The sequence below is a fragment of the Microplitis mediator genome, chromosome 6 (assembly GCF_029852145.1).
Source record: "Microplitis mediator isolate UGA2020A chromosome 6, iyMicMedi2.1, whole genome shotgun sequence".
NCBI lineage: Eukaryota > Metazoa > Arthropoda > Insecta > Hymenoptera > Braconidae > Microplitis > Microplitis mediator.
Window position 1 is genome coordinate 18,101,479 of NC_079974.1, and position 24,815 is coordinate 18,126,293.

The 24,815-nt window shown below is 36.4% G+C and overlaps 2 protein-coding genes and 2 long non-coding RNA genes across 16 annotated transcripts; 2 read left to right on the plus strand and 2 right to left on the minus strand.

Annotated features, from left to right (window-relative positions):
- Nucleotides 1–620: 620 nt before the first annotated feature.
- LOC130669865 (U3 small nucleolar RNA-associated protein 4 homolog) lies at nt 621–10,283 on the plus strand. 2 transcript variants are annotated; one of them, XM_057473003.1, is made up of 7 exons: nt 621–842; nt 940–2,503; nt 2,638–2,946; nt 3,017–3,459; nt 3,607–3,778; nt 7,485–9,168; nt 9,742–10,283. In XM_057473003.1, exons 1-4 carry the CDS (start codon nt 739–741, stop codon nt 3,134–3,136), a joined length of 2,097 nt encoding a protein of 698 aa, XP_057328986.1. In that variant the 5' UTR covers nt 621–738; the 3' UTR covers nt 3,137–3,459; nt 3,607–3,778; nt 7,485–9,168; nt 9,742–10,283. The 2 variants fall into 2 exon arrangements, with proteins under 2 accessions (XP_057328986.1, XP_057328985.1); XM_057473002.1 differs by having other exon boundaries at nt 3,017–3,778.
- LOC130669871 (uncharacterized) lies at nt 3,418–16,443 on the minus strand. 11 transcript variants are annotated; one of them, XR_008990272.1, is made up of 6 exons: nt 6,073–6,410; nt 5,666–5,895; nt 4,685–5,565; nt 3,726–4,113; nt 3,554–3,635; nt 3,418–3,474 (listed from the first exon to the last, which is right to left on the minus strand). It is a non-coding gene; the product is annotated as an uncharacterized LOC130669871 (long non-coding RNA). The 11 variants fall into 11 exon arrangements; XR_008990266.1 differs by having other exon boundaries at nt 4,685–5,123; nt 5,302–5,895; XR_008990270.1 differs by adding an exon at nt 4,245–4,613 and having other exon boundaries at nt 4,689–5,895.
- Nucleotides 16,444–16,460: 17 nt separating this feature from the next.
- LOC130669868 (uncharacterized) lies at nt 16,461–23,998 on the plus strand. Its single transcript, XM_057473005.1, has 3 exons — nt 16,461–17,980; nt 20,959–21,210; nt 21,291–23,998. The coding sequence occupies exons 1-3, from the start codon at nt 17,849–17,851 to the stop codon at nt 21,630–21,632; spliced, it is 726 nt and encodes a 241-aa protein (XP_057328988.1). The 5' UTR covers nt 16,461–17,848; the 3' UTR covers nt 21,633–23,998.
- LOC130669872 (uncharacterized) lies at nt 17,855–18,777 on the minus strand. Of its 2 annotated transcripts, none has more exons than XR_008990273.1 (3): nt 18,383–18,777; nt 18,062–18,320; nt 17,855–17,988 (listed from the first exon to the last, which is right to left on the minus strand). It is a non-coding gene; the product is annotated as an uncharacterized LOC130669872 (long non-coding RNA). The 2 variants fall into 2 exon arrangements; XR_008990274.1 differs by having other exon boundaries at nt 18,062–18,334.
- Nucleotides 23,999–24,815: the final 817 nt, after the last annotated feature.

Genomic DNA, 24,815 nt, shown 5'->3' on the forward strand with positions numbered 1-24,815 from the left:
AATTGTGTAGTGTTTGTAAAATTTAAATTGTGCAAAGTGTCTGTGGTGCAGTTAAGTGTTTAGTGCTAGTGTAAAGTGTTGCTGATGGCTGATGCTGATGTCTTCCTAGTTTCTGAGCAAAATCATCTGGCATCGTCTGGTGAGAAATAGCAGTTAAGTGACGTTTTTTAGCTGCAATACACTTGGAGCAATTTAAATTAAATCTCCAAGTGTATTAGGACACCCTTCTGCATATTATTTCCCCGCCAAGGTTTGTTCAAACACTCAAGTGTTTTTTTTTAATGTTTAAAATTTTTTCCTAACATATTCTGCCGCCATTTTATTTCGGCGTACGATTTTTAATTATTCTCCAATTTCTCATCATTTATTTTTCAAATATTTAAATTTACCGCGCAAGTAATAACAATAATTAATAAATTATTGACAGAAAATAAAAAACTTCGAGTATATTTTTCATTATCAACTCAAACGAATTTTAATAAAATTAAATTTCAATTTTGAAATTTGGCGCTTTTTTTCTCCTGCTGGTTCCCCGCCTGGCCCGAGGGAGCGCCATCGTTTCCGGTCGCTTTTACCCGCTCTAAATTTTGTACAATAAAATTTAAAACTTTGAAGATGGCGCCTTTGTCATCCTTCATCAGTTTACATGTGCACGTGTTTTCATAATGTTTACGGCGACAGTGAAGTAATAAATAAAGTATATAAAATATAAATAAATAGAAAATTTCAATTAAAATTATGGCTTCATACAAAATACACAATGTCCGTTTTTACAATCTCGAACCCCGATCGATTTTTTGCCTCTGCTACGACAAATACAGCAAAAAATTAGCTCTTTCAAGGTTAGTTTATACATTTTTTATTACAAAAAAAAAACAAAACTCTAATATAAGTAACCGATAATTAAATTTACTAATAAATTAATTTATTTTATTTAAGAAACGATAATTCAATAGAACTATGGAATGTAGCAAATGCTCCGTTTCTTGAATCAACAATCGTGGATCATGATGAAGAATCCATTGAATCAATGTTATGGATCAATTCCAGCCGATTAATATCGACCGGTCTCCGTGGTATGATTACCGAATACAATGTATCAGCCCTCTGTAAAAAATACGAAGTAGCTGTAACTGGAGGTGCTGCTTGGTGCATCGACATAAATCCCAGCAAAACTCGTGTTGCCGTTGGTACCGAAGACGGTTACATAAATACCTTTACAATTGCTGAAGATTCACTGATGTACGAGAGAATTTTCGACAAACAAAAAGGCCGGATACTCTGTATCAAATGGGACAACACCGGAGACATAATATTCTCTGGATCAGCAGACACTGTAAGAGTCTGGAACTCTATTTCAGGTCATGCGATTCACAAAATGACAACAGCACGTAAGCATATAAAAAAAGAAACAATCGTATGGTGTCTGGGTGTGACCAGTGACAATTATGTCGTATCAGGAGATTCTCGCGGTGTATTATCGATTTGGGATCCTAATATGGGCACACTTGTCGAGTCACATGACAGTCATACCGCAGATATACTGGCACTGACGATATCGCAAGATTCTAATGTTATTTACTGTGCTGGTGTTGATCCCGTGGTCCGGAGTTTTTCAAAAGTAACAAAAACAGCTGGTGGAAAAGGTACCGCTAGTTGGGTCAAAGGTATTGAGAGACGTCTTCACATGCACGATGTCCGTGCACTTGTTGAAGCTGATGGGAAATTATATTCAGCTGGTGTTGATGGTTACCTGGCACAATCAAGTTATCCTCCTAAAATGCTCGCTAAATATCCGCCACTTTTGCAGCCAACTTGCGTAACAGTATGTCCTAGAAGACGACGTATATTATTACGTTACGTGGATTATTTAGAATTATGGGAGCTGGGTAATGCGGCTGAAGACGCATCAGTTACTGCTGGGATGTTTCACTCATTGCGAAGTGAGCCGAGAAAACTTTTAGAGCTTCGCACAAAAGGTCAAGAAACAATTACATCCTGTGCTGTTTCTAAAGACTCGGAATTAATTGTCTATTCGACGGAAACCCACATGAGGGTTTTCAATTTTAGCATTGATGATGATGATGATGCACATTTACAGAAATCAACAGCATCAAAATTATTAAAACGAGTTCATAAAATGTTATTTAGTCCTAATAGTAAATTATTTATTGCAAACGTCTACGATACTGACGGTGATGAGGACAATGACAATGGAAATAAAATATATGTTTATAAAAAAGTTGATAATCAGCTGATGTTAGAGGGTTCATTTAGTACAAGTGAACAAAAAATAGAAAACATTGGATTGATATGTTTTTCTCCAGATAGCAAGTACCTGATATGCTCGGATCGATGCGGTGGCATAGTTGTGTATATTGTCGCTGAGTTGGCTTCAGGATCACCCAGCTGGTGGCCGCTTCCAAGATACACCTGTCCTCCGACCGCTATGGCTGTACAGAAGAGCACGTCCAATCTCGTTGTCGTGTACTCTGATCATAAGGTAATAATAATAAATATAATATAATTATTATTATTATAATAATAGTAATAATAATAATAATAACTTGGCGATGTAAAAACAGGTTTTTCAGCTTCTCGTTCAATAGTAATTGTCGATTTTTGTTTTCTTACCAGATAATCGAGTATAATTTACCGAGGAGGCAGTACACTGAATTTTCAAACAACTTGCAGAGTAAAATACCAACTCACTGGCTAGCGAGACCTTTTCCCATAACAAATATCACCTTTGATCCTAACAATGATAGCGTTATAATTCTTCATGACGATACTACTGTCTATGCGTTACACAAAAACAAAGATTTATCGCTGATGGAGAAAGGCAGTAAAATCAGAAAACACGGTACTGGTGAAGACGACAGTAGATCCAGCTCGGGATCAAGCTCTCAGACGCAATCTGTTTTTCAATCGATTAAAAAATATAAGGTAAGTTCTTATTATTTATTATTTAAATGAATTTCCACAAGAGAATAATAATTTTATAATATTTTTTCAGCATCTGGTGCATTTTGAATGGTTTAATAACGAAGAAATGGTTGCTGTTGAAGTAAATCCCATTTCACTGACAGAAAAATTACCACCGACGTTAAAACAAAAATGTTATGGTGTCATGTAAATTTTAATAAATTTTATTTAATTTTACTAATACTTGTAATTAAAATAATTGTTATTTATCATTCAACCGAGAATAATAAATTTTTGGTGGGCCAAATCCTCTGGTGAAGACGTAATGATTGTATTTTTTGGTGAGATATGCAAACGCCCGAAAATTTCAAGATTATGCTCGGGTTGCGATGATCTCCAGCCAACTGTAGCAGAACTTGTCCGGGGAATAACCGGCGATGGCTTCACTGCTTCTGGCGGTATTAAGTTCCGCTCAAATGATTTATTTGCGGCCAGTAATTTCTCCTTAAGCTCACCGACTCTCGATTCACCGAGGTATTCCTCAACCAACTATTAATAACAAAAAAAAAAGAAAAAAAATATGAGCTCTTAATTTTTTTCTTTCATTATTGATTTTTAAAAAATATACCCTCTTGACATTTTCACCAGACAGATGATCAAACCGTTTCCAATTTTTTTCAGCTTTCTTTTCAATCCATATCAACTCCTTACTAACGTCACATCATCAGCCATAACAAAAACAACAATTATTATTAAATGAAAGTAATCAAGTAATTTAAAAAAAAAATATAAATATTTACATCACTACCTCGTGTTATCAGAACTCACAAGATCCTGACATCTGTCTGCTGTCGTAAGTTGTTTACTAATATAAACTTTATCGCTTTTTTTGGCCTCTTCCGCGTTACTTTTCTTCATTAGTATGTCGCAATTATTTTTCCAAGTATCCAACTCAGACACTCATATCACCTACTGATAGAGTAAAATTGCGCGGAAAATAAATTTTAAATATTTAAATTTAAAAATAAAACAACTCGTTGAATAGCATTGAAGCATTACTCCAAGTCTGATTGTTTGTTCGATAAGACCCGTTGTCACGTACCTGCATCTCAAAAAAAAAGTTACCCTTCGCGCCATTAATTGAATTGAATATTCTTCTGATTATTCGCGCATCCATACTCGGTACCGCTAAAAATAAAGTAAAAATTTAAACCGTAGTAGATAAAAATAGATTCCGTTATTGCTAGAAATGTTTTATTAATAATTGATGTCAGTATTTAATTGAATTATAAAAAAACAAAATTTTAAAAAAATAATACCATTTATTATTATTTACAAATAAATGGTCCCGGCGCTACCCATCCCCTGGTCCCGCTGGACCGTCTGAGCGGTGTCTAGCCAACACCCCCTACCTCGCGCCGTCGGTAGTCCACACACACAGATACAAACACATGGACATCACCTCTCTCTACGTCTCGACTCTCTCCCCCGTCTAGCCATAGAGCCATATAGCCCACACGCCTCTACGACTGACCCTCGTGTTATAGTCCAACCAGGGGTAGCTATAGGTAACAGTGGTCTAGCCATCCAACTGTATACACATTTTTTACATCATGTTACTTTTTTTATTCGACACGCTAAATACATTTTAAATAAGCCAATAAAAAAAAATAAAACCAAGCCTAAAACTAAAATACATCATCCACATTATTAATAACAAATATTACCGACAAAAATATATAAAACCTATACTACTTACTTACGCATGATTGATATCAAGGCTGACGGTCGGAGACTAGACATTACGCAATTAAACTTACACACTAGAGAAACTGAGTGTATGTTCAGGTGGATAGAAATCGGATAATTGTCATAGGTCAGCGTTGAATAAAAAAAAGTAAAATAAAATTAACTCCAAGGATTTACGCAAAAGCAAATGTCTCAATGTGTGTTTTTTTTTATTTTTATTTTTATTTTATTCTTATATTTACTCTGTTCTACTCTCTGGCAAAGCAGCCGGTATGCGTGAGACTGAAGGAAAACAGGCCGCGTGCGTCCAAGAATACTTGGTGTCCCGGCGTATATAGTGTGTGAGTCAACCTCTGGAGCAGTTTAAATAATAATAGTAGGTTTGCCGCGAATTTAGCCTTGTATAATATCTGAATAGCACACGTCGTGGGCATTGAGAACATATTCATCTAGGTATATGGAAACAGTGAAAGAAAAAAATAAAGTAGAATGAAGATGAAGACGGTGAGAATTATTATATTAAATTATTGCAACATAATGATGATAATTTAGCAACAATGTTGCGTGATTATTTCGACATTATTTAAATATTATATTTAATTATTTTTATTTCAGTGGTGTATATACCGTGGATATGGATATTTAGCCGCCGGCAGAGCTCTCTTCCTGGGCTGAAATGCCCAAATGATGCCCGGTTCACCTCTCTCCCTTACTCGTGCATTAAAGCTCTCTTACTCTCTCTAGTTCTCTTGTTCCCTCGCTCTGTTTCTCCCTCTCGACTCGCCAATGTCTGCGGCTGGGTGGCGGTGACTGCAGGGGGAAGCCGCTGCTACGTACTCGTGACGTTGCGTCTAGACGCCCCCTCCAACGCCGCGCGCGACGACGTCGTTCCTGATATGGTGAATTTGGTACGGATATATAGGTAGAGTTTAAACGCGCGCACACTCTCTCTCTCTTTTTTCTGCACTACTATATATATATATATATATACCAACTCCTCGACTGAGATAAAGAAGAGCAAGGTCCGAAGTAGCATCACTTTGTCAACGACTGATCTTCCTCCTCATTCTCATCCTCAACCTCCTTTACCATCACCACCACCTCCTGCACCTCATCAACCTTCTCATTCTCCATTTTCCCCACATCCTCATCCTTATCCTCCTCATCCTCTTCTGCCTTCACTTGACGATGCGTCGTCTTTTTCAACGGTGCGTTTTATAGCTGAAAATATAAACGGCATGACCTTGACAAGGCTATCAGTATGTTAACAGTTTTTGTAAAACAAAAAAAAAAAATAATATATATTTTATATATTTGATTTAAAATATTTAAAAAATGATCAAAACACCAGATAGCGAATAAAATTTATGATTAAATATTTAACAATTAATTATTCACCAGCTGAGGGATTAAGTCTGAGAATTTGTGAGCAAATATTTAATGATAGTGATTTTAGTTTTAGCACAACTCCAGTAGTATAGGTACAGCTATAGGTATACAAAGTTGTATACGCGTCAGGATTATAGTGGTAAATTTTTAAACCTTGACAAAACGTAAATGCAATTTAGGAAGATGCAGTTGAACAATATACCTCCGACAGTCCGCCGCGACGAATACACAAACTCATACTTCTCTCAGCTCTCTTCATTCTATAACGTAGTCGTAGTCGTACTCGGTATTATGCAGAGGCGGTAGGGGTGAACCGTCGAGGAGAGTAAGAGAGTGAGTAAAGTGAATCGGGGGTCTCCCGTCTAGACTAACCCCCGCCGAGACACCCTTCGCATCAGACATCAGACCACAGTATATAACCAAACTGTTGCAGTCACTCTGACTCTCTCTCACTCTCTTATGTAGTCTCTCACTTGGAACCTTTTGAAAAATTCAAATATAATACATACATATATACATACACACACATGGCTTCATGTCAATTCTACATCATTCATATATGATTGAACAAGTCTTTGAGATAAAAAAAGCTATAAAATTAAGAAATCAAAAAGAGAAACTCAACTTTTTATCTTTTTTTGGCAGCTCTAAACACCGAGTCATCTTATTTCGCAAAGATACCATGTGCAATTATATACATATAGTCATCCGACAGCACACATGCAACAAAAGTAGTTTTGTTTCTATATACATGTACATATATATATGTATATAAGTGCAAAACGGCCTCGCAATGACGACGGTGGACGGCGAGGTAAGGGGGGTTCAACGACCCACTGACAAGCGGACGCGGGCCAGACTATACTACTCTACAACTCGCATTTTACCCACACACATGGACAAGAGACCCTGTACTATATAACCAGACTCAGACCATCTATAGCATACAGCTCTTGTACACACTCTTCACACCACCAGCGAGCGTGGTATCAACGCATTATTATCCCCATCGACTTTTATCACAGGACGATAGTGTATAACTACCGACAACACCGGCTAGCCGACGATGAGTAGTTACACTTACTTGCGATACTAATACTGTTTAGTATTTCACACAGACGGAAACCCAACATGAGCTGAGCCCAGTACCGGGATTTTACGGTGTACTGGTATCAGAGTCCACTGCCACCGACGACCAGTGTATGTACATACGATTAAAACGCGACGAGGTGCGATGGGACTTGATGGCATTGCCTAATGTGTCTGATCAACGTCCACTTCACTTGGCTGCTGATCGCCACTAAATGACCCAAACAAAAAATTTTATTTAAAATTTAAATACTCGGGTTGTTTAATTATAAATTCATCTACTCATATTAATGATAACAATCGACTGAAATTTATTAACTTGAATTGCGCAGGTGTTGTCAGCAGCAGCAGCAGCAGCAAAAGCAGCATCAACGAAAATGATTTTAGCAGATAAATGTTGGGTAGCAGAGAGTATGATAATTAATGATTTATATCTCTAGAATTTGCTGCACTACACTCATCTCGATGTAAGTCCGCAAGAATAATTTATTAAAGTGCTTCCGTTGAGCTCTGCAATACAATTTTACTAGTCTGACACATTTAACTGCATCATCAAAAACATATAAATGTCAAAAGAACCATCTCAATGATAAATAATTATTTACTCAGAATAATATATTCTCTGGGTGTGTTTTTTATTGTTACATAAAAGCTAAATTTATAAAATTATAAATAAAAATAATGAATATAATTTTGGAGCTGAGTCCTGATTGAATTTCCTCCGAGTGGTTAATGCTGTTTTGGAGTATTGGATTTTGGAGCCGTGATAGGAAATCAAATCAGTATCGCAGTCACACGGCGCCAAGGTAAGACAGGATATATGTATATATTTAATATATAATAATAATAATAATAGTAATAATGATGATTATAAGAAAGCATATCTAGAGAATGAGAAAAAGGTATATAAGAAGAAAGAGTAGTAAGCGTTAATTGTATAAAAGCATCAGAGACAGACGCTCTGGTACATATCTCTCTACTTGGAGGAAAACAAAATTAGCACGATAGATACGACGCCGTGTTGGCGCGGTTGATACGAAGTAAAGGGCTGAAGAAGAAGAACGAAGAAGCATCATCAGAATATTGCCATCGGCACAGCACTTAGCTCGCCTTGGCTCCCATCCGCGAGAACATTAAATCCCGAGAAGAACCGAGCAGTCGCGAATTCATCCGATAATCACCGAGAATAAGCGGAAAATGTTGGTGTGGCGTTGAGCGTCGCGACGGCGCTGAATCCTGTGCTCTTAAGCTCAACACACCAGTGCCATTCGACTACATACGACAGCAAACTTGCTGCATATCATCCCGGTTATCATTTTTTTACTCGCGGCTTACATATATGTATAGTTTTATTTATTTTTTTAGTTGGTTTTAAAACCTAAGACCGGGCATTATTTATTTCTCGCTCCAACCAGAGACCGCGAGACCCGCAACCAGAGAGAGAAAGAGTTACTGGGCATCTGTTTGTTACTGGTTTTGTTACACTATACCTGTTTAATACTGGTCATGTATATATATAAATATATTATGTACGCTGTATAGTCTTCACGAAACACACATGGTGTGGTGGCGGTGGAGGAGGAGGAGGACGGTGTATTGCGGTGGGTTTAAACAGTGTGTGGATATCATCAAGACGACACAACGTCACACCACGCGGCTCGGTTAGCCGTGTGCATACATGTACACATCCACATGTCCACACATTATGTTACACACATGTGAAACACATCCATAACACAATATACACACATGCACACACGCATGCGCGTACAAAAAAACCTCAACTTCCCCTTTACTTTATACTTATTCGAAATGATACATCCGTAAGACTCGAATTGCATCTTGGATCACGACATCATACATACAACAAGAGTTATAAAGTAATAAATAAAAAAACAACCGGGAGGAGAGTGAACGACCGGGCGGGGAGGAAACAAAAAGAGCGAGATTGAGAAGAGAGTGAGTGAGTGAGAGGTGGACACGGCAATACTCTGCGACGATAAACCACATAAGCAAGTGAGTGTTTTCTTGACATCAATGAATAATAAAAGTATATATGTACATATGTCTGCATGTATGAAATATACTCCATGTGTATGATATATATAATACTGTGACGACGGAGTCAGCATGGCCGTCCTTTTGATGAGTCGCGAGAGAGCTAAGGCGTAACGACGCCGTAGGCCGGTGACGCGAACCTTTTTTTCCCCTTTATGCCGGTAATTTTTTTTATTGATTTTTAACATCATGGTAAAATAGTATGGTGTCAGTAGTGATAGCAGGGCTTTTAAAAAGTTTGCGTTTATCTGCTGTATTGCAGACAATTCGCGATTCTCCTGATCGCGGATGTGGTTCATTCGAAAATAGAACATTAGTGGGGGTAGAAATATGTATGTCGTTTAAATTTTTTCCCACCATACACTTACACGCACGCATACGCCTAATTCACTTAGCTCTCTCGTACTCTCCCACCGATTTCTTTGGAAACTCAGCTGCCTTTCTCACGAATCTATGCCATCGCGGTTTATTTATTTTATGGATTTCTTATTTAATTCGCTCTCTTTATTAATACTGTATTTGGCTTTTCAGGTTTTCCGGATTAAATATTGTGCCGATGAGCTACAACTGTTCAAGTCAACGGTGGACAAAGAAGAAAATTATCTTTTTTATCTTGCTCACAAGATTGCCACCGCCACCGCTGCCACTGCTAGAGCTCGGGGAATCGACGACCAGTGAAGAAGGAAGTAGTAGTATACAATCTGAATATAACGAAGAAGAGACTGGGAAAGATAATTAAAAAGGAATGATGCCAAAAAGAAATATCTTGAATGTTTTGACTAGTAAAACTACTATTACTACTACAATTGTAAATTAAAAGGCACAACTATGACGACAACTCGGTCAGAGTTGAAACCGCTTGTCACTTGGTCCTTCTGCCAAGTGCCATGATGACAGCCACTAAAGTCTATCATGATAATTCACATTTACGTCTATCGCAGGTCCTAACTATCGGGAAAAATTCACCGTCAACTACTTGCACTTCTGCAACCACGATAACGCGGCATTGTAATAAAGAAATGCCGGAATTGACGATTATTAATAACAATAGTAATAATAATAATAAAATAATACTGATAATAACAAGTGAGGAATGCAATAGTGCCGTCGGTGATGGCAATAAACAACGAGGGTGATAATTATCTTAGTGTTTAATTAAATAATATATACATATATATTTAACGTAACAGTGCAAGTGGTGGTGCAGAAGAGAGTAGTGGTCGACAGTTGCCGAGCCGATGTCATCACGGTCGTCTTATCCCGATGAGCCGGGTGCCGCAGGTCGTGCTGGGACCCGCCCGAGGGGCCCGAGTAGTCCCATAGACGGTGGGAGAGGAGTTGACGAGGAAAAAGAAACCAAGAAGAGAAAAAAGAAAAAGAAGAAGAAGTCGTCGTTAGTGCTAGTGGTGGTGGCGGTGGTGGAGGCGCTCGCCGCGAGTAACGTGGTGGATACCACTGAGGTCAAGGTCACCGGGAAGGACAACAACAAGCACGGAAGAACAAAGACGTCGACGACGCCAGGCACCGCCTTTATGGGCGCACGTGAGTGCTTATTTTGTTTATTTGTTACAACCATTTGTCTACCCATTATCATTATTTATATTTATTAATTTTATGGTTTGTTATTACTTTTAACTGCCTCTACTATATAATATATAGACGCATAAAAATTATACATAGGAAGGAATAATGTATGGCAGTAAATGCTCGGTTTAAAAGTAAATGTGGTCATATACCTGCGTGCTCTTGCTAAACCACCGTGAAATTACCTTCGGAAACTATGAATTAGTATCGTTGAAAAGTTTTGATAATATTAGTTCATTGGTTGTTGTTTTTTTGTCTTCGGTTTTTACTGTAACGTAAGCAAGAAAGCAAGTCGACAAGTAGATATAGCAGCAACAGTCAGCCAGTGGATACGTAGGCAGGCAGTCAGGCAAGCAGAGGCAATTCGGGGGAGAAAAAGTGTAGAGAGCCCCTCGACTACTTAGCCTCGTACATAACGCACACGGAGGGTTGTCGGATTGGGGTAGGAAAATATGGTGCCAAGTGCACGCGGCACTAGGGCATCGACCATATTAAACATCAGAACGCACATTGCGCGTTACTCATCATCAACAACATATCACATGTACAACACATATCCAGGTGTGTTTATACGCGCGGCATTAAGTGATAGAGTAGCTTCGTACTGGTACATCACTTTACTGTATAACTCATCACATGTGCATATTGGCATATACATAAACATATTCGTACATATGTGTATTTATTTTACTTATATACACACACTTACACACGCAGACATTTAACTGTAGGAATTTGACGGGAATTGCTGTAATGTACGATTGAAAACACGAGGCGTGAGCTGATGCGCGACTCACTCACCAGGCATCAGAATAATGTATATATGTAGAGCGAGCGAATGGCCTATAGTGTGCCTCGTCATCTCGTCGTATGGTGAATCGAGGATATTTTTAGCTGCGCCCACTCAACAGATATAATTTCATGGGAAGACACACAATGTATATTTATTTATAAATACATTAGTATAACATAAACAAGCTGACTACTTCTCTAATGCACATATGATGTATTTATACATATATATGTATATATATTTACATCAATATGTGTAGCATTACTATTTTTTACTACACTACTATACTATTACTACTGTTACCACTGTTATATATTATTGTTTAGAATATATCTGAATTGTAAATAGTTACTGCATGCATGCTTTCGGCCTACATATTAATATGAACACGTGTGCTTAGCCGAGAGTTAACACGATACAATTGGTCTTGCGATATGAGGTGAACGGACTCGTAAGATTCAAGTGTCATTGTTCGGCCTCGGAGCGACGCGACGTGGACATATAACGTATATTATGTTTGTACATATGTCTGTGTATACATAATACATATATGTATATATATAAATATGTATATTGAATGTGGCTTTGGCAGTTTGTTGCTCTCTTCCTTTAAGCTCTAACGAATCACGTACGTGGTTCAATAACAGTCAAATATTGACCGCATATGTATTCAAGTTCTTAACATATAACGTTATATATTTATGTATATATGGATGATGAGCCCTACTCGACACATGAGGTGTATAGGAGGAAATAAATATAGCCGGCCACGTACGCTGGCATACATGCGAGTACGTTACCGCAGAGTATGCGAAAGTATAGAGAGTAAAAGAGTGAAAGAGCGAGAGAGAGATAAAGAATAAATGATGTCTGGTGAAGGCGCGCGGTAAAAATAGTCGAGACATTGAAATATTTCGATGCCATGGAATGCAAAGCGCGTAATCTACAACTCTCTTAAAATTTACTTCTCTTCTGTATATGTAGCATAAAAGGGTGGGAAAGAAGTGAGTTAGGTTAAGTATAGTGTAATATTGGAGCAGATATACACTGCTATTACTACTGATGATATTCCTACTGCTGCTACTACTGCTAGTGTTACTATTGCAACAATTGTAGTTGTGTCATGCACGGAAATCCTAGACCTGTTAGATACCTTAAACTTCCTCCGCCTCGCAGGTTTCTATCTTAAACATATTGTATCACTGTCATATTAATTTTAAATATAACATCTCATATTCAGAAGTAACAGAAGCAGAAGCTTTAAACATGTTTACACTGACACCCTTAATAACTTGATACTGTTATTTGCTGAATTTTATCCGTCGGCTGACGATGACTGAGTATTATGTATATCATAGTACATTCATATGTATACATTTTTACGGTTTATGTATGTATATGTGTTTAGTAGTAGAGAGAAAAATAAAGAGAGCGTATGTCAGAGTACAGACAAATCGACCACTATCAGCAGCCGGCGAGGCCACGACCTGATGGGTCGCTTTATGAAATCTACTGATTTATTGCTCCCAATAAAAAATAATAATAATATACATATACATATATAAAATTCGAAAGGCTACTTGGGTACTCTATAGATGTCATCTCTCTAGTACTCCTCTCACATATGGAGCTTGTTTTTTAAATCTATAAGATTTCCGATTGTCTATCATGTACTGACGAAATGTATAAATCGGTCAACACAATGCATACCATGAATCGATATAATACCTTTACTTACACAATTTAGGACACGTAGAAAAATAAATAGACTCCGTAATTACGAAATCACGAATCGCGGAAGTGGAAGTAAATCTTCTAAAGGTTACAGCGGATGGTCTTTGCCGACATCATTTATATTTTTATTTCCCTTCCTTACACATTATCTATCTTCGCATACAGATATTTATAGTTCTTTTTTTAATATTAATGTATAATCTTTTTCTTCTTATATATATATTTATATATATTTGCTCGTGAACTCGGGATGCGTCGATGCATAATTTTCCCGGAAAGATGATATACAATACAATGTACAATAGCTGAATTGAAAATAAGCTTTGTGTATTTTTTTCCTTATATTTTTGCATATATATATATACGAGGAGGATTAATCGTATGGCCATTCGTCAATAGCATACAGTACTGCAGTATTATGTATATATACGGGCAATGTGAGATGAGAGTATGTAAAAAAAGTATAAATAAAGAAAGAAAGAAAGAAAGAGTATGTGGCCTGACACTATCGTGCATCTGCGCCGCGGATATGAAAAAAGAGATGAAAAGGGTAAAAGAAAAACGTTGAGAGTGAGAACAAGAGGAGGTGTACGACGTCTGTGAGATATGATAGCTGGTTATCATAACTCCCATCCCCCTCAGCGTACTCTGTTTCGGATCCTCTTACTCTTACTCTATACTACACTACACCAAGTCTCTCTTATATACTCATTTTCTCTCTCTCTCTCTCTATCTCTCATACTCTCTCTCAAACTAACCGCTTCGACATTTGCCCCTACCTCGTCGTGTCTCGATCGCCACTTCCACAGTTTCCCCTGACCCCCATAATCCCCCCGTCTAGACGGCGCGCACACAGATTCACTACTCGCCAATGCCTCTTGCGTTACCACGTGCTTTCGCCGTCTCTCCTCGTTATATTGCTTTTATATATCTGTATATGCATATACATGTACACACATATATATACATATATGTATGTATGTTGTAACTGACTGTGTCTGCTTCTTCTTGCACTTTAGTATACATGTTTATTATTGTACGAGTGGATAAAAACCATGAGACGCCGCAACTGCTAGAGCAAAAAATAATAATTATTCATAAATTCGTAATGGCAGCAATGAAGACCAGGGAAATAAAATTATGAAAAACAATTCTTCCTTTTTGTATTTGTTTTTTTTTTTTTTTTTTTTTTATTTTTTTTATTTTGGAGTTTATTTAAAACTCGAAATGTTAAATATGATTATTCGTTTACGTCTGGTGGTATCGCGAGTGTATTGACGAGCAACGACAACGACACGACAATAAATGGTGACGGTGAGTGAGAAGGGGTTAAGGGGAGTAGGGGCGAGTTTTCGGGCCAGTCTGGCTTCGAAACGATCGTGGTCGTTAAACGAGCCGCGACCTTGGCCGAGGGAAGGTTGGCCGCGCGTGCGGAGGTTGCTCTGCACTCGACGAGACAGACAAGCGTTATAGTATATATGCTTGTATATATGTACAGTATAGAGAGAGAGTGTCGCCCACCGACTAGTCAGACCGAAGAGCATCTGCTGCTGCTGCTGATGCCGGTTCTATGCAATTTACGGTGCACTTGAATATAACTCCTTTTATTTTTTATTAACACTAATTTGGAGTCAGTATTTTTAAAAATTACGAATTCAAATAAACATTCAATATCCATACGTGAATTGACGATGCAAATTAACATTATTTTTTCATAAATATCTAATGTATGAGTTATAAATAATGAGAATCAATATGCATGCAAGTCTATTATAAAAACAAGAGGTTAAAAGTAGAGCCAATGAGAATTCCACGAAATAACACACGCATTCGCGGTAGCGATTTAAACTCCCGGCTCTCTTTCTCTTTCTCTTTTTATTTATTTTTCTTTCTCTGTACTATGCTCTGATGTACATAGTTGGTTCTCCTATACTGTTGTACTAGCGAGTTCTTGGTCAGAAGGCCGTTACACAATGCAATGACGTAAGACATAAAATCAATGGACTTGCACGCGAATCAGATAATTTTCCACTTGCAGCGAACCGACATTATACATATTACCTCGTATGTATGCACATATTAACTATCAAACATCCATCCATGTTAAAATGTATATCTATATATCTATGTTTTAATATTTGTAACACGATATGTTGGCATTAATATATATATAGTGTCCCCTTGCCTTCAACCATAACGACCGTACCATTTTTTTCTCCCTTCGTCTCTTATGTACCGACATATACAAAATACATGACGACCGTGATGATATATATATATATATATATACATGTATGTATATATGTATGTAAATGGGTGTACGCAATAAAGTCACACTAACAACGTCTGTACGTACGCAAATAATTATCGTAGCCTCATTGATAAGTGCGTGTAGTGTATAATACAAAAGAGCGATAATGCGACCGATTTTAATTTCCAGAAGCTTCGTGATCGTGACTCGATGAGTAAACCTTACTTTAACTTGTTCCATTCCATTCCCATCGAATCCTGTCCGGCGATCGCGAGTATAGCAAGTCTGGAACCAGCCAGCCAGCCAACCCGTGCAAGTATTAAAATGCAAAAAGGACTGCTTGGATTTTTCCGTATCTTGGAGGTCGTGCAGCGAAAAAGCGCATTCACCGGCCGGCTGGTCCGGCTCAGGCTGGTCTGGCTCGTGCGCACACGTGCAAAACGACATCAACAGTACCCAGTACCAGCACCAGCACCAGCACGAATACAAGTATAAGTACCAGTACCAGTACACTGTAGTGTAATGGTGTACTGTACAGCAGGGCCCAGAGGGTCGACACAGACAGAGAACAGTGTGGCCAGGGTGCTGCAAGGAGTGCTGAGCAGTAACAGAGAATGAGAAAGAGAGAGAAGAAACTAGAGTCGAACGAGCAATACGAGTTAAGGGGAGTAAAGTAAGGGGGTAGTTGTTCATATACTCACACATGCGCAATTTTATATGAGAGAGTAAAGTCGCGGTTTTACTTGTACTTGTAATTGCAGATGTATGTGTGCATATGTATGTGTGTATGAATGTATGTATGTATGTATGTATGTATAAGTCTGCGTACGCACATACACAGACAAAAGGCGCTAAGCCAACGTCTGGTGTAGTCGGTGGGGCAAGGCAGTCTGTCGGCTGTGGGCGGCGGGGGATGTCAGACAGTATTGCGGGCGCAGGACTGCACGGGTCGACGAGCGAGAGGTGCAGAGGGTGGTGCTGCTACAGACTTGTGTGTACTGTACAATAGTATTGAGCAAAAGTCTGTGTACTTGTAAACGTCGGTAGGAATAGTAGTGGTGGTGGTAGTGGTGACGGTGTAATGGTGATGGCGGCGGCGGCGGCGAGACGTAGAGGGGGAAAAAACTTGCGACAGGCCGATCGACGACGGTGCTGCGGCCTCGCAGCCACCGGATGAGTTCAGTCTGCCGCTGGACTTGATGTGCAATCAACGCCCACGCTGCAACTGTCACTCGCTCGTTACTCGCAGTTACGTTTCACCCAGTGTGACATTTGTTACGAGCGGCTTTTCGTCGACAACATTCCGGGTGTCGTCCCGACATTGGCGGCAACTTTTACGCGGATAATTTAAAATATAAATAATAAATTATTTTTTTAACTTGTAAATATTTATAATAATAAAACAATAAAAGTGATTTTGGTATAAAGAAGACAGACAATAATTGTTAATTTAAATTATTATTTTATTTATTTTATTAATATTTATTTTTTTAAAGTCATTTGGGACAAATGCGAATAAGTGACGCGACGTTTTGTTGGTCATCTCTTGCCAGTTTAGTAATAATACAAAGTTGAGTAATACTTGGTCTTGCAGTTGATCTAAAGACGACGACGTTGTAAAGCCAATCTAATGAAAACACAGTGCTCTCTCATCGCCGTCAACGTCGTCGTCGTAGTCGTCTTCGTCGTCTCAAGTAGCCTCTGCCAAACTTGGTCGTCCAAGTTATAGGGAGTGACTACTGACTACTAACAACACATCACTTACACACTGCTAGTGTCTTGATATTGAAAAAGATACAAGAGATTGAGATTGAGAGTGAAGTGAGACAAGCGGCTTGAGGTGTTTTTCTCATACCGTGTCTGTGTACTGGTGTTGTTTTTTTAAATTTAAATTTCATTTTCCTCAGTACGTGACAGATAAAAATGTAATGAAATAATAAAAAATTAGCAAGGGGGAAAGGAAACGTCATCATCATCAAGACTGAAAATAATAAGAGACCAAGGGCAAATAACGCGGCGCCATGCTCTAGCTTGACAGCTGACAGACGCTGTGTTGTAACTATACGTTGAATCTCTTCTTCACCGCATCACATACACACACGTAATACATGTGCCCTGTGAAACTATTGTTCTGAACCAGTGTGTCCGTGTGTATGCAAACCTACACACGTACACCGCACATATATAAAACTATATATACATACATAGACATACAAAGTACGATATAAATCCTCGATTCGTATTCTAACCGTCAATCTGGCGTCATCATCATTCAAATGAAGCTGCGGCGTCGCTGCATACAGACGCTCGGCGTCTCTGTCAAACAATTGAGGAGAAAGTTGGTCGAGTTGGGTGCGCGAATCCTCCACGTTCATCAAACATCTAAATCCAGTGACATGGCCCTCATGGTAGGTATCTTGATAAGCAAATAATAAAATTAAAAAAAAAACGACTAAAAAGTAACAGCAGTAAAAAAAAAGTAATCTTACAGTCAAAGTATTTTTTCTTCGCCTCATTATATGTATGCTATACATGTATATATATTATTTAGAACACCTGTATTAGCAAACAGAGAGAGGGAGTGGGACTGTGTTGTCTTGCACATGCTTGCGAGCAGCTCGTTGCACTTTTTATAGGCCATAAACGTCGGCTTTAATAATATTTTTTTTTCCCTCCTCCACTACTACCTTAGACGGCACCTCCGCCCCCTTCTTCTTGTTCTTGTTCTGCAACCAGCACCAGCGGGCACTGAAAGAAATTAACTAAATAAAAAAATGTAAAAGAAAATTCTAGTGGGTAAAAATAAATACCGAGGATAAAAAAAATTAGCCGATGCACAGGAAAAATATAAAGGCCGTTAAACCTTATATCGCAACGTCGGCACGGACGTCGGTCGTCTCGCGTTTCTTCCGTCTGGCCCAGAATGCGATTCCGTGGCTGCTTTCACTGCAGTTCATTGCGCTCGTCATGCTTGGGTCGTGACTGTCCCGACCGCGTTGCGCCGGTCGATATGGACTTTCAAATATTCTACTAGCTTCTTCTTCACCCCATCTACATCGTGTCTTTTCACGTGTACGTCTACCACACCGTCATCTATATCTATACGTCTATGCACTCCATACCGCCGTCTATACCTCTCTCTTTACTCTCTGATGCTTACTGTACTGTAGGTACTTATAAATACGTACATATATACACGTAAGTGCTGAATTGAACTGGAAAGAAAAAGAAAAAAAAAAGAAATAAATAAATAAAATAAAAAAAAAACCTATTCAATTGTCTGATTAACATGCAGAGTGTATTGAAAAGCAAATGCATTCACAACTCTTTCCCTTTCCTTACATCCTTGACACACTAGACATATTCTGCACGTGGGAAAACTCACGTATTAAAAAAAAAAAAAAAAAAAAAAAACCACAACGCCGACAATAAAAATGTATATAAATAATGAAATATTACCAAGTAATTGCAATTTGTTACGTCGCATGTCGTTATTGAGAAAAATTGTGTATGCAAAATTTAAAAAAAAAGTTTAAGTATGTACAGCAATTGACGTCTAACGATTATTATTATTTTTATCATCATTATTATGTATATTTCTATTCTACATAGCGCGCGTATTGTTCGCGATCAGGCGATGTCATCGGGCGATTGAGAAACGATGAGGAAACGCACAAACAGTAAAGCGTTTAGTTGTAATGTACAATACGAGGGAAGTTAAGTTTAGTGTTGTGTATTGTATTGTATTGTATATATATATATATAGAGGCAAATGTGTGTGTCATTCTCTGACAGGAACAGCAGCAACAACCACATCTACGAGTATTCTGCAATACTTGTATGCCATGGAATAGCGAGACGTCGATCGATCGCGCGAAAAATAAGATTCGAAAATAACTACTCGTACTTAGACTCTCTCTTTCTCTCTTTTCGTCTGTCGTAAGATAAAACGACCTTGATGCCACTGCTGATAGACAGTGCATTCGCGAACAAGAATTAATCTATCGATTAATACTCAAACTTATTTATGTCTGCATCAACAGACTAGACCAACACTAGCCAATTGTCTGACGGTTATTTTCCGTTAGGTAGAGTTGATCTATAAAAATAATGTCATTGACGACAAGCTCGCCGTTGATTCGATCGATGGCCTATCAATGCCAATTCGTCTAGTCAAGTGTCTGTAGTATTTAAATAAATACGATTTAAAGTTGCATTGATTGCAGGGGATTACAAAATAAATACCACTGAGCATTTAATTGTGTATTTACATGATAGAAATGTGTAGATATAAGTGTATGCACATTATCCGCACACACACTAACACATTTCAGTCATCTTTATGACGGCGTATAGTGTGACTTTATCTGAAACGTTCAGGAGTCAGGAGCTAAACGCATGGAACGATTTAATGAAGAACGCCTTGTATAATCAACTGTCTAGACTCTCGACGTTATTTATCAGGGTCTCGTTAGCTTTATCTCCGGCAAACGGGAAATGTGCACTGCGCAAAGTTACGCAAGTACGTCCGTTCGAGTATTCAATGTTTTCTTTTTATATTTTTTAAAATACACTATTATTTTTATCTAAACTTACTGCCTGATAATATTTTCGAGGCTACTTCGCAGTCAATTGATACAATTTATGTAAATATATATATATGTATTCAATTAAGTATATCAATAACATTATTAACAAAATCGTGCATTACGATATCTAAAATAATATTTAACATTTATATGACATCATATCTTATATTCTTTACATGCTTGACTGATTACATTTTATATATAGATATTTCTTTTGATCCACTTATTGTCTTGCGAAAATGTCACGTTATATTTTTTATTTATAGAATTAAAAGGGAAAAAAGCCACGGAGTATAATTAAAACTACGTATGTGTATATATACATATTTTTTTTTTCTGTATACATTAATAGAATTAAAAGTGCTGATAAAGAGTCAAATGATTATGACTAGCATAATAACAACAATAATATAAAAAAAAAAATATAAAAAACATGAGACGATGGATGATGATGATGATGTATAGTCTACGACTATCGGTGCACGCGCACTGATAACGCAAACTAAAATACAATCAGCCACTTATCTATGGTCAAGCACGACGTCCCTCTATCATCAGTATATATATTTATATATATATGTAGATAATTTTTTTTGCATATCATACAAAGACATGACAGATATCGGCGCTGTAAAAGGCTATTGTAGCTATACACGGCATTGTCTCTCCCTCTTTTCATTGTCCATTCGATGCACAGAAATAATAACAATGACAGTTAGTAATAATTGTTATTGTTATTATTACTATTATTGCAATAATAATAATTAAATTTAATTGTCTTTGTGTTTGTTAAACAGATGCTGTCGGTGAGCGCAGGCATGGATGTCGGCTGTGGGGGTCACGGTGGCCTCGAAAGTGCGACAGCAGTTGCTGGCGGTGCGGATGGCATGCAGGAGGCAATGGTCGCGGCAGCAAGAGATCGAGCTGTACGTACTGTAAGTGTACGACAAGATCTCGCTCTTGATTTACCACCGCGGCTTCAACTCCCCGATGGTGAGGAGCGGCCCTATGGTGCTCATGCCGGGCTGCATCTTCGTGATCCTGAGCAGGTTTGTTGCCTAAACTATCACTCATTACTGAAAAATAATTATCGTTAATGATAATTAATGTTAATGTTTGTTTTATTTAGGAAAGCGAGATTTATCAAAAATGCGTACGTCCACCTCCAAATCGAACAATATTTGACAGCGAGAGTCCACCTCCGTATACAAGAAGTCAATCAACGATACTGGATACTCCAGATCGGATAATACGTTGTCACAGTGCTGGTAGTTCATTATTGAGGGTATTTAAAAAATTCCCAAGCAATGTAGGTGGCTCAACACCGGTTGTTGTGGTGCCGCCATCAAGGCGGCCTAGTCTATCAAGCTATTCCGAGTCCAGTGGTAATTTGAGCAATTTATCAAGTCTGACTGTGGTACCTTGCGAGGCAGATGAGAATAACCATCTACATCATCGGGATCATGTTTGACCCAAGCCAACGTTGACGTGTTGTCAACGAGCGCAACAATTGTGAAATGGCAGCAGATATATATTATTATTAATAATTATTCACTGAGCGACGAGACACAACGGGATTCTTGTGAGCAAACGTGGCTTTGTCTCATTGTTTATTATTATTATTAATTTTTTTTTTTTATTTTTTCGTTTATTATTTTTCTTTCTCTTTTATTTACTTGAACATATTGATGACAATATAGCAGCATTGGTCATTGAATAGTTAAATTGTTTGCATCTACGAGTACACTCGTCGTCGTTGTCGTCGTCGTTGAGAATTATGGAGGAGTATGAGATCCTAAAGACTGACTCGTTGAAAAAATATTTAATAAATGGATACTAAAATTTAAAAAAATAAATAAATAAAATATTTAAAAAAAAAAAAAAAAAAATTAAAGCAACATGCAAATCACGGCGTGACATTTTAGTTAATTGTCGCTAATTGATATGGGGATGATTATATTGATTACACTTGAGAAAATAAAATGAGGGATAGTTAAAGTGAATGATGGAAAGAGACACATCAGTACTGTGTCATATAGGACATAAGTAATAATCGAAAGTAATAGAGATGTTGTTTATGAAAAGAAAAAAAAATAAATAAATAAAAAAACTAACTAATTAATTAACTAAATAAATAAATAAAGAAAAAAAAGGAGAGCTGAAAGTCTGAAGACTTAAGAGATGTATTTGAGATAAACGTCCAATACAGCAATTGTACGATGATGCATAAGCAAAAAATAAATACATAAATAATAATGATAATGAATAAAATTAATTACGACACATCGGAGAACTCTGTAAATATCAGAACACAGAGACGATGATTCTTCTTTATGCTCATGACTGATGTATGCAGACAACGAGAGCGTAACCAAGGGTCAAGTTTGACGACGGTTCGACCAAGTTTGTTCTTCGAGGAAAAAAAATATATAAAAAATAAGTAAAAAAATTAAGAAAAAAAAAAAAAGTATATAATAATAAAGTAAAAAGACTTAGTAAATTATTTAGTAAACGATATTGCGATTCTTGCATGTTTTGCGAATTTATTAATAGAGGAAAATAATTAAAAGTAAAAAAAATACGGCGATATATTAAATATATTAAATGGATATATAAATAAATATATTATATATATATAAATAAATAAATAAAATGAGAAATAGACATGCAAGTGACTTGAATGCATTTTTGTTGTGTGGTCATCGAGTTTTATTTGTTGATGAGTGTGTGGAAATTAATATGTCGGAGGATATTCAAAGGTGTGTGTGCCTGGCAATTTATTATGAGAATAAAAGTAATAAGAACGAACGAATAATAGTGCCAATTCGGTGAATAAATTAAATAAATTGAAAATTGTATATTATTAGGTAGTTCAATATCGATATTAATATTAATTAAATTTTTTTAAATTAATAAAATACAATAATGAATATGCTACGTATCGATGACGGAGAAAATGGGAAATTAAATTAAAATAGGACGGAATAAATTTTTTTTTTACACATTAATCCAAATTGATACTATACAATAATAAGAATGTTAGAAAAAAAAAATTAAATATCTCTGGCACGATAATATGTATTGAAAAGTCAATCCGTTTTATCATTATTATTTTTACGTTCACTTTCTATTTTAGAAATTTATTTGGAAAAAAAAAATTATATTTATATAAATATATAATTTCTGCGTTTTAAAATGAAAAATATATATATTGTGACTTGTCGTCGTGGCAGAGATTGATTATATAAAAATAAATAAATTATTGTATGCGAAAAATTCTAGTGAAAAATTAAAAAAAAAAAAAACTAATGATAATTAAATTAGATAAAAAAAATTAAGTCTCGCGACTCAATCTCCATTATCATCGTGATTAAAATAAAAAATAAAATTATTAAAATCACGACGACAATTGTATATGTATTTAGGAGATGTGTGTTAAAAAACGCAGACGCAAATCAACGATAGTAAAAGTTTTTATGATATTTTTCTCAAGGCAATGTCCGGCCAGTTATTTACGCAATAATCCGACCGTTTATACTTTACGTGCTAATCGTATAGCTCGAAAGATAAAACGTCAAAACTAATACATAATTAAATTAAATTTTTAAAAAAATAAATAAATAATTAATTGAACAACAATTTTTGTCCTCTCTGTATCTTTAAAATGTGTTCACGCGTATGCAATATTAGGTGATGAATAAAAAAAAATTGTATATTGATAGAAGAAATTACTGCCAGAGAGGCGAGAGGGGGACATTAACTTTAATTTAAATAGGCGGGGTACGGCGAGTTAGCGGGAATTGTTAAAAAAAAATAAATAATTAAAAATAAAAGTAACTAAAATAAATCATTTAATTGTAATGGGTCCTGTGCAAAATCTCAATTGATTTATCAAACGTTATTCGAGTTTTGATGATTGTAAACTTGAATGTAATTAATGGCGCAAAATAGTATGTAATTTAGTTTTCATAGGTGAATTTAAGTGTAAAAATATTATTATTATTATTATTATTATTATTATTATTATTATTATTATTATTATTATTATTATTATTATTATTATTATTATTATCTTTATTATTATTATTATTATTATTATTATTATTGTAAGGTTGAGAGAAACGTAATGTGAGAGTGAATGAAAAAAAAAAAGTATTGATGTCATCAAAGCTTTCATTTTATTAATTAATAAATTAATTAATTATAATTAAAACTAATTATTATAAAATTATTTTTATCACGATTACTATAATCAATATTATTGTATTATAATAACGTATTATCTATTACTATTTTTTTGTTATTAATCGTCAGTATCATCACTACATTTTAATTTACTACCATAATTACCATCATTAAATTAACAAATGTACTGTAACAATACATTTTAGTTAAACATATCGAGCATAAAATTTCAAATAATTAAAAAAAAAGTCAAAAATTAATTAATAAACTTGTATTGTAAATTTAATTAAAATTCGGGCAACCGAGAAGGCTTTTAACGGGACGATGCAACTAAAGAGACGTTTAATAAATAATGTCTTTAATTAATTAATTTTTTTTTTGAATTATTAAGACAATGAGTCAATTTTGCAAAAAAAAGTCCAAAGTTCATGTGCGTTTCTCCTGCCAAATCACGTAGACTATTTTTTTT

What these genes read in the sequence shown, in the direction of transcription:
- LOC130669865 (XM_057473002.1), top strand. Translation starts at nt 739, where the DNA reads ATGGCTTCATACAAAATACACAATGTCCGTTTTTACAATCTCGAACCC. An exon ending in AAAAAATTAGCTCTTTCAAG is followed by an intron (nt 843 to 939) that starts GTTAGTTTATAC and finishes ATTTTATTTAAG; the next exon opens with AAACGATAATTCAATAGAAC. An exon ending in TCGTGTACTCTGATCATAAG is followed by an intron (nt 2,504 to 2,637) that starts GTAATAATAATA and finishes TTTTCTTACCAG; the next exon opens with ATAATCGAGTATAATTTACC.
- LOC130669868 (XM_057473005.1), top strand. Translation starts at nt 17,849, where the DNA reads ATGAAGCTGCGGCGTCGCTGCATACAGACGCTCGGCGTCTCTGTCAAA. An exon ending in CCAGTGACATGGCCCTCATG is followed by an intron (nt 17,981 to 20,958) that starts GTAGGTATCTTG and finishes TTTGTTAAACAG; the next exon opens with ATGCTGTCGGTGAGCGCAGG. An exon ending in ATCTTCGTGATCCTGAGCAG is followed by an intron (nt 21,211 to 21,290) that starts GTTTGTTGCCTA and finishes TGTTTTATTTAG; the next exon opens with GAAAGCGAGATTTATCAAAA.